Source organism: Pocillopora damicornis, chromosome 4, assembly GCF_964200805.1.
Source record: "Pocillopora damicornis chromosome 4, jaPocDami1.2, whole genome shotgun sequence".
NCBI lineage: Eukaryota > Metazoa > Cnidaria > Anthozoa > Scleractinia > Pocilloporidae > Pocillopora > Pocillopora damicornis.
Genome location: NC_142673.1, coordinates 4680059 through 4689731, shown reverse-complemented (window position 1 = coordinate 4689731; position 9673 = coordinate 4680059). Strand labels below are relative to the sequence as shown.

Below are 9673 nucleotides of genomic sequence, written 5' to 3'. Positions count from 1 at the left end.
GAAAGTAATGGATATGATCTTCATAATCAGAAAATGAAATAAAAAAGAGAAACAAGTTAATGTTAAGCCAAGGACAACTGTTTCTATCTCATTACACCCCATCTGAATGGCTTAACAAACCAGATGGCTTTAGGTTTGTGGAAAGGTGCTACACATGATGACATGATGATCAGACATTGTGTAAGTGGTAAAGTATGAGACACGGAATTGTACGAAATTTTTTAAAATTGTTTGCGAGTCCACAACTTAAAGCGGATGGGCTTGGGCTGGCTAGATAAACATATTGATGTATCCTGTAATCCTGTATGATGTATAGTACTTCTCCATTATAAACACGTGCTTTAGGAGACAGAAGAAGAGAAACCGAAGACATCGCGGATTAGAAAACCGTTGAAGGAATCTAGTTGAAAGAAGGTGTCTGAGTCACTCATTTCTTAATGAGACTATCATAAATTAAACCAATTACGTTTGTGGTTATTAGGTGTAAACCGGACAGCGACGACTGATTTGTATTCCTTATGAAGTAGTTTCCGATCGAATGTCGGAAGAAGCGCCAGGATTTTGCTTTTGCGTCAGTAGGATCTCTGTGTGGTCCAAAGATTCTCGACACCTTCTTAACCAATTAGATGCAATATCAACTTAATCACTCGCCTCTCTCCCTAGCTCCTATGCTTTATTCAGTACGCCCAATGTCAAAGTTCAGAGTTCCTTCTTGTGTTTCCTTTACCCTGTTTAAAATCTTTGATTGCTTTTAATTTGGTTTACATCTGACTTAAAACTCTTCATATTACGGAATTTCAAGGTCATGTTCATTAAATGATAGAGGCCTTACATCGATTTTATTCAGATTCCATCCAATATGATATTCCAGTACAGAATATTGATAACGTCAGAAAGTCAATTGAAAAGCAACGAAGAATAAGTTTTTTTATATATTTTCGTTCCGGGCGTAATTTAAAAGTAGGTTCTTTATGAAAAGTATTTGAAGCATAAGCAGTATCATTTTTATCTGTTTTGTTTTCAGTTAAATGGAAAAAGAATTTTTATACTACTAGATTTAAAGATCTCAGCATTTTAGCCAAATTTTTTCATAACCTATTACATAATGCATTTCTTGGTATGTCACTTTGTGAACGCGTACGGCGCAGGTTTACACGCCTTTCTTGTTTCTCTCCTTGCCGGTCATGGCAAGCCTTCATGTCCAGAATCATCACGCTTTTCCGCTCAATAGCTGCTTTTTTCTTCGTTAGCTGTAGTACCCGCCATGTCACCTGGCTGTAAAAGTCAAATTTTATAATTATATAAGTTCTCAGGAATTGCCATGAATGGTTATTCAGTGGTTACAAATATTTACTTATTGTCAACAGTCTTTTTGCTGAGGAACGCTCCGCGCCTTTCGACGAATTCTTAGGAAAAAATTAAATCAGAAAAAGTAATTAAGACTTCTCACTGGTCTCATTAGGCTCCTCTGGTGTTGAATTCCGGCAAGAGCCCGATCGACTCCTGGTTCCAGTGATTATAGAGATTTAAAAGCTACAACGTAGACCAAAACTCCTTGGGACAGTTGTTGAAATATATCCTTATCGAAATATATTTAAAAGACCACTCTTTTGCCATTTCAGGCGTATACTTAGATCCTCCCCGTGTTGGTAAAATCAAACACCTACCACACCTTAGTAAAGTTTACAAAGCGCCTAATATTCAGCGTTGTTTGGGGGAGAGAGGGAAAAGCGTTCGATTATATTTAGATCACGTGTAAGTGTCCTCCGTTGTGGCCATTACTCTGTCAGAAAAGGCAATTAATAGCTCATTTAACGTAGAAATCAAACCATCCGAGGTTCTTGCTGAGTTGTTCATTAAAGCTCCCAAATTTGTAGCGCTTGTTTTATAGAGAGCATTTTTTAACTCCCACGAAACTATAAGCTTCATCATCATCGAGACGCGGACATGAACAATAGCCCAACAAATTGCTTAAACCGCACCCAGCTTGTACCTAAAGATTGAAATCGTTTTTTCTTGTTTCACTCACATCTGTTCTCTTAAGGATTCCATCCGCTTTTTCAGTGCTCTCTTCAGTTCACTCTCCAACCGTTCAATTTCATCCATCAATATTTGTTTATCTCTTGTGGCTTTATCGTGGCGCTCTTTAACCGCTAGCCATAACTGAGTTTTTCTTTCCTTTCTTGAATCAGTTTCCTCCAAAGTATTCCTAGAATCACAAAAATTTGGTTAAAAAAAGGTATAATGCCCAACGTGAATTGTTTTATTGTTTCTGTTTCTCTGGATATTGATTTCTTAAAGTGCGTAGTATCTTAGCCAAAAGGTTTGAAGGTACGACCTCTCTCTAGGGAACTCATGCTTGAATTATTTCGTAATAATCAAAGGAAAACACATAGAACAAACACAGCAGGGTTTCGCAGAATTTCCCACTTGCGTTACTAAGAATTCCGCACACGCTGGTTCAGTAATCTTGGACAGTATACTTTTACTTGAATCGGGCTTTTTTGTCGACAATTCAGCACTACTCGTTCCGTTCTGCTATCTATCTATTCTATTACGATCTAATCCTAAGGTTACAAAAAATGTTACATTTATTAGCTTGGGAAATCTACACCCAGATACGTAATTCCGTGTGGGATTTAAGACTTACTCACGTTCTACAACGATTCCTGGGCACTAATTGCCTATCAAACATGACTTTACTTGACAATCATGCTGCTAAGTTCTTGCGCGCTTAAACTCCCTGGAAATATCTAATTTAATACATTACTGTTCGCAGAGCTAATTTTATCATCCTATGCCGCTCCCTATTGCATGCTACTTTTAATTGTAACGTTATCTCTGCACTTTAACGGTAACGAAATTACAACTCACTTAATACCAATCAAATTGATAATAAATCTGAGAAATCAATTTTTGCGTGGAAACATTTCACGACAAAATACACAGATCGTTATTTTCATGAAAAAAAGAAAGAAAAACAAAGCAGATGTTTACTCACCAGCCTTGCAACAATTCCTCTTCATATTCGTTGATTGTTTTGATTCTTTTACAAAGCTCATGTTCTAAATCTTTCCTGTTAAGACAAAGTATATAAGAGGTTCCGCAAGAAATCAAATTTGATGGCAGTCACTCTTAAATTTAAATGATAATTTTACTAGACCTTTTTCTTCTTTCTCTCTTCGGCTTTTCCTTTGAAAGGAAAGTTTTCAAACGATGCCACTTCATGGTAAGGGTTAGCAGGGCAACCATTTGTGCACGACAACGAAACAAACAAATGGTTACGCATCCACCAATTAGGTGTGAACAGAAAGCGCACGCGCACAGTGCTTGATAAAACTTTGAATGGTTTCCTTCTCTACTATTTCGTGTCGCACGAAGTTATCGATATCCCTTTCCTAATCACGGGTCTCGCGATACATTTCATTTCTAATTTATGAGATTTGCGATACTGCTTGTATGTTTGATACAAACTTGTCAAGAAATTCATATATCTCGTTTTATTTTCGGGCATCATGGCCCGTTCTTCCATAGTTCTGACAAACGGAAAGCGATCTTAAAAATATGATCCTTAACTGTACAAAACAAAAAGTTTACATTATTTCTGAGCAAGACGAGGATCGTATTTGTCGGAAACTCCAGTACGTGCATATTTACTCTAATTCATTCAATTTTAAAGAGAATTTCCGGTGTTTACCAAGCACAAATATTGAGTCACGAAAAACCATTGTTTATTGTACTAATCCTAAATTTCCTCATTCGAACCTCTTCTATTTTACCAATATTCAAAGCTGCTGTACAGTCTTCGTATTTTAAAAGAAGAATTCATTTCTACTTTTAATCTAACTTCTTTGGTATTTGTGTCCCTCTTCTCTTCATTGGGTTTTCATTTACCATTAATATTGTCATCGGGGAGTGCTTGTTTGCCGCTCGTTTTATTCTTCCCGGCTGTATTCTGGATTGTGTAAAGGGGGTAACTTTCCATAGAAACTGTGGTGCCATGTTGGGGGAGAGTATTACAAGATGATTTTGTTTCATCAACTGAGTTTATAATTTAAATTGCCACCGTAAAAACTCCTTCCGATGGCCAATTTACAAAATCAACTCAGTTGGTAAAATCAAATTACCTTGCTTTCCAGATTTCCTGCTTATCTGCTTACTGCAATAATCTACTTGGAAAAAGAGACGTAAAAATTTAAAATTCTGCCATCTTAATCTGTTAATACCAGCTTATTACAATAGGCGACATCTCAGCAACTACTGGCAATATCTCCCGCCAAAATATGTTCTATTGTTTTCTCAGAGAACAGCTGAAAAATGACTTGGATGAAATTGTTTCTATTTCACGCTTATGAGCAGCTAAATAAATTTTCAACAAAGAAATCCGTACATCACCTTTAGGCAAACACAAATCCTTTGGAAAGGAAGACCATGGCTAATTTGTCGCTGTTTTGGGTCGTATTGTGGTTCTTTCGGGTAGGTATAACTGGTAATTCAAACTTACAGTTCAGTTCCCTTAGCTTGCTCTCGAAAACTTTGAATCAAAGGGTGCGTTATCTGCACACTAAAGAAAAACGACGGGAAATGCGATGTACTTTGTGTTTACGCAGGAAAATGTTACAAAAGTGCGTTGTAATTGAGAGTTTGTTCGATTTGGATACGAAGAATATCTGTTCAGATCCGCCATTTTATTTTCATGAGTAAATCATGCGAAAAGTATTCTCAGAGCTAACTCGGGCTAATAATGTATACTCATACAATTTAAGTTTGGTAACGTAAATGTTATCTTTGTGTTACCATCCACGGTTAGAAATATTTCCGTCTGTCAAATTCATGACCGGCTCTCTTAAAATGTACCCTTCTCAAATAAAACGACGACTCCGAAGAACAGGGCATAAAGTGGTTATGCAGTCGTAAGGAAAGGAACTGTAGCCACGCGAAGTACTTTTCTTATTGCTTTACGTTATTGGAATTCAGCTGGCATCATATTTAGCATGCTGTTCAGAAAAAGACTTCTGCCGTAACCAAAATTATACGTAGGGCCACATTTAACTCGTAGGCCAAGTAGAACAGTTGCTTAAACTACCATGACGACTAATGCTTGTGGTTAATCCCAAACAGAGCACTGAGAGACAAGAGTCAATTACAAATGGCTCTATGAAAATGGGTTTCATCCACACATTTTCCAATTTCAATGTTTTCATTTTATGAGTCTGTTTTCCTCAATAAAAGTTTATTAATAAGGCAAGCTAGCTTAGTTTTGTTACTTTTTCGAAAAAATGCGATTCAAATTTCGCATTCTGCAAAATAATTTTGCTGTTATATCAATAATGCAAAGTTGAATTGCAACTGAATGCAGTTCTTGCCAATGCGAAGTTGAATTGCAATTTAATGCAGTTCTTACTGTAGTACTTACTTTCTAATTTAACATTCTCAAATGTTTCATTTCTGCTTTCGGCAGGGTGCTACACTTGTTATACCATCACACATTCAAGGTAAGAGGGTGATAAAAACGTTTCTGTCAGACCAATTATAATTTTGACTCAACAATTTTAGGCCCTTTTTCAAAACTGAACTGTTGATAACACAAGTAAGAGCTTTCAGAATTCTATCATGTTTCTTCTTGAATTACTGACTTGCTCAATGAAAATGTCCAATTGTTATCAATAGGCTGATATCGTTGTGTTAATTTACCAAAGACGAGATCTGGACACTGGTAGCTGCGGATTTACCAGTAAATAAGAAAACTAGGGACAGAAAAGCGAATCACGTACTAGGATTCTGATACAATTTTAGGGCTTGCAATGTGGAAGGTGCGATAAGCAGGTCAGTTGGCCGCAAAGCTTTGTGGGATGCGCTGACACCATAAACGCGTTTTGTAATTATTTTGGTCTTTAGAATGTCCGATTGTCCTGGATATCAATTTTATGCTCGACTCCTCAAAATCCATGAAGACCATGGAATTTGATTCCACTAAAGAAATGATGAGCAAAGTTATTTCAAATCTGCGTCCTTCCACTGAAGGTGAGTCTAACTGCTAAAGAGCAAGTAATAATCTGACGTATTACCTAATTGTAGATGTACCCATAATTAATCGGAAGCGTAAGTTGAGGTAATAATTCTAGTTCTGCTGAGATAAGCTTATTCTCCGACAACGTTGTACGTCTTTGATTAATGAATCGTGGTCACCAAACAAGCTTAGCTCTAGAGATATTTTGGGCGACCACATTGTGTCTACATAGTTCATTTCTATATATGTTGTATTTCATTATTTCGTTATTGTAAAGCAGAGTAAACATTTGTAATGGCATCTTTAAGAAACGTCAGACTCCGTACAAGATAATCATAAATCAAACAATTTACTAATCAATAAATTCAAGAGATCAAACGACTCGTTGAGCCTCCATCAGTCACTAAATCAATCAGCCGCTAATTCTTACATCGAACAGTAACTAATTAATACTCGTGAAACCATTTTTTCTTTGCCGAAAACGATTTATAACTAAGAAACTTTAATGCACCAAGCAACATTTCTCAAGTCATCGTTCAACTTTAACCTTTGCATGCAGTGAAAAAATAAAAATAAAAAGACTAAAGTTGGATTTCAATGCATCATTTCCACTGTGAATTTTCCAAAGGTTGTGCATATACGAATTTGAATGCAGGAGATTTAAGCAGAGAGAGGGTGTGCATCTGGTCATACATACATTTTTCAAAGTTTTGGAAGGACATATCTCATCAACACAATTGAAATATGGAAAAAATTATTATTCAGCCAAATAAGATTATTCGTATGAATTTAAAATATAAAATCACAATTTTTAGGAACTCATGTCGGAATTCTGAGCTTCGCACAATCTTCGAATATCATACATTCCTTGGAAAATATTCAAGATAAAACAGCAATACAAAATGCTTTGAGTGGGGTGACTCAATGGGCAGGAGAGGCGAACACATTACTTGCATTTAATGAGGCTTACAGACAGATGAATCTGGTACAAAGTAGTGAACGACACAAGCGACGACGAGTACTGGTGTTTGGGTCAAATGGACGCTACTCATGTGAGTAGAAAAGTGATTCAGTTTCCTACTCGAAGTTCATTGATTCAGCATGCAATGTTGATATTGTAGAAGAAGTGAAATAGACCGATTGACTTGAGAATTGGTGGTTACCACTCACAGCGTACAAAAACGAGCAAAGGCAATAAAAATGGGAAACCCTAGATAAGTAGAAATTGCTTCTTTGACCAGATCGTGGGTTATTTTAGATTCTTTTTGTTCTAATGATACCGTGAAAAGCATTGTGCTCCATCAAAATGATTCGTATCAAATTCCATTGCATTTTGGAAGTTATTGTCGACTTCCCTCTTACTTTTGTGTGGGACTGAAACATTCAAGCTTAGAATCGTGACCAGATGGAAAAATTTATTTAAACAAGATTTATTCTGCCGTTGAAGGAGTGAGCAGACTTGTATCGTGCACGCGAACAGCACTAAACGTAATTCTTCACTTCGACTAATTTCAACATCCAAAACTTAGCAAAAAAGATTTTGTTATATCAACCACAACGATATATAGGAATCAAAATGAAATTGTACTATCCTTTATGTACCTGAGGAGAAATCTCGCTTTTCTTTAAACAGTTCCAGACATGGGCATAAGTGCTGCTCAGCAGGTAAAGGATGATGGGATTGTCATTATCAGCCTGGCAGTTAGTAATAATGCGTCAAAAGCGCCGCTTCAGTCAGTTGCCACCTCCGAAAATCATGTGGTTATAGCTAATTCGCCTCGTGATGAGTCAACTATGAATGCCCTCATTTCTACGATTTGTAAAGGTAAATAACGGCAATTGTTTGCTTGTTGATCTTTAATTGTTGGCAAGGGCAGAATTTAAACAATTCATACGAAATTTAGACGCAAGGTTCAGTGTAAGTAAGTACTTTTGTTAATGGTATGGAAATTCTTGTATTTCATTTCCGAAGCATTCAACTATCACGAAGACTAAATATTGCATGGTTTTCCCTAGAGAGCAGTGAGACTCGGAAACTTTCACTTTTTCAATTTGTTTGCGAAAACCAAGCAAATGCAAAAAGAATTTGGAAAAATTGAAATTATCAGAAATATAACTATTTAGTGTTTGCACAGATACAAAAAAACAACAACAACAACTGAAAAAAAACAAACAAACCAACTGTCAGAGAAAAAAACAAAAAAACAAAAAAAAAACAAAAAAATAAGATCTGACGTTTTAAGCTCTCAATCTTTTTTTTTTTAATTCTCGCTGATTAGTTTTCGCCTCCAGATTACTAATCACCGTACTAATCTCGAAGACAAGAGCGATTGGTGGAACTACAAGTTTTCGCAATCCTAGTTCTTAAGGGTCAAAGAGCGCTAGTATCATTGCATTCCGCCGGTTATCTGGCCTCCATTGGCTGTGCACTTTCACGTTACTAGTTGTTTCAACCCTTTTTGTTCCTCTAGTCGACAGGAAACCCGGATTCATCGTCTCCTTTAGTAAGAGCTCCAGACTAAGTGATCATGTGATCGTCACGACGCATGCATGGGATGATCTCTCATGCGCTTTAAGCTGTCTTCATACAAAGAGCTGTTTTTCTTTCAACTTCAAAGAAAAATCACAAGTTTGCGAGTTGAACCACTCCAACAGGATGACGTCACCTAAAGATCTTATCATGGACTTCCAATACAGCTATTACGAGTTAGAATTCCCATAGAAAATAAGACTTGACACGATTTTTCTGACGCTGTACGATTTTGGTTTCAATGGTTGCTTAAGATTTATGCCTGTTTGCTGGTTTTCTAATTGTTATATTTCGAGCTCCCAACCCAATCCTCTTACCGACCGGGGGATAGCGTGTCACGTGCCATGGTCAAAACTTACTGAACTCTTACGGGAACAAAACTCGTTAAGTTTTAAGCAAAACAACAACTTGAACTATCGACTCGCATGTGATCAGGTCGTGCACTTTCAAAGCGCATCAAGTTTAAGTGTCAACCGGCCTCAAGAAAAAAATGTTTTCGCATTCTTAGCGGTAAAACGCTTTAAAAGAGGATCTGAAGAAGGAATATTGATATAAAAACTCGAAACTTACTGACAAGACCACTCATAATTGCTACTCAGTACGAAAGCACACAAGCATCGACGACGCCGACACCTGAGTTTAATTTTTGAGTTAGGAGGTATATATGGCACCAATATACCACCATGGAATTCATTATACTGGCACATCATGTGATACATTTATTCCGAGATATTCGTTCCCAAAGAAACCAAAGTGTCGAAGTGGAATTCTCAGAAAGCATGATGGTTCATGATTCACAAAGCGCCACGGCTAATTCACGTTGCCAGTTTACAAACATCGCAAACAAAAGTACCGCCAATAATGATATTCGATGCGGCTACTTTTGATTAGGCAAAATCAATTAATTTTTCCTCAGTGTTTGCAGAAGAGGTGAGAAACCTGGAGCAAACCAAACGAGCTTCGAAAAAGTGTGAAAAAACCAACCTATACAATTTGTTTCGTTGAGGTTCCTACGGCTTAGGCTGGCAAGGTGAAAATTTACATAATAAATCTATATCTGCTTTTTAAGACAACACGCTTGACATATACCAAACGCCCCGCAGAAAGGTTCTAACTTCGTCTCTGTATTTTAC

General features: G+C 36.9%; 2 protein-coding genes across 2 annotated transcripts; one reads left to right on the top strand and one right to left on the bottom strand.

The window, feature by feature from the left end:
- Window positions 1–820: 820 nt before the first annotated feature.
- Window positions 821–3279, bottom strand: LOC113685646 (uncharacterized). Its single transcript, XM_089202619.1, has 4 exons — window positions 3164–3279; window positions 3002–3076; window positions 2030–2209; window positions 821–1275 (listed from the first exon to the last, which is right to left on the bottom strand). The coding sequence occupies exons 1-4, from the start codon at window positions 3250–3252 to the stop codon at window positions 1089–1091; spliced, it is 531 nt and encodes a 176-aa protein (XP_089058745.1). The 5' UTR covers window positions 3253–3279; the 3' UTR covers window positions 821–1088.
- Window positions 3280–4431: 1152 nt separating this feature from the next.
- LOC149046547 (matrilin-3-like) lies at window positions 4432–8732 on the top strand. The gene is made up of 6 exons (XM_089202591.1): window positions 4432–4476; window positions 5462–5495; window positions 5899–6024; window positions 6826–7062; window positions 7644–7835; window positions 8482–8732. Exons 1-6 carry the CDS (start codon window positions 4432–4434, stop codon window positions 8730–8732), a joined length of 885 nt encoding a protein of 294 aa, XP_089058717.1.
- Window positions 8733–9673: the final 941 nt, after the last annotated feature.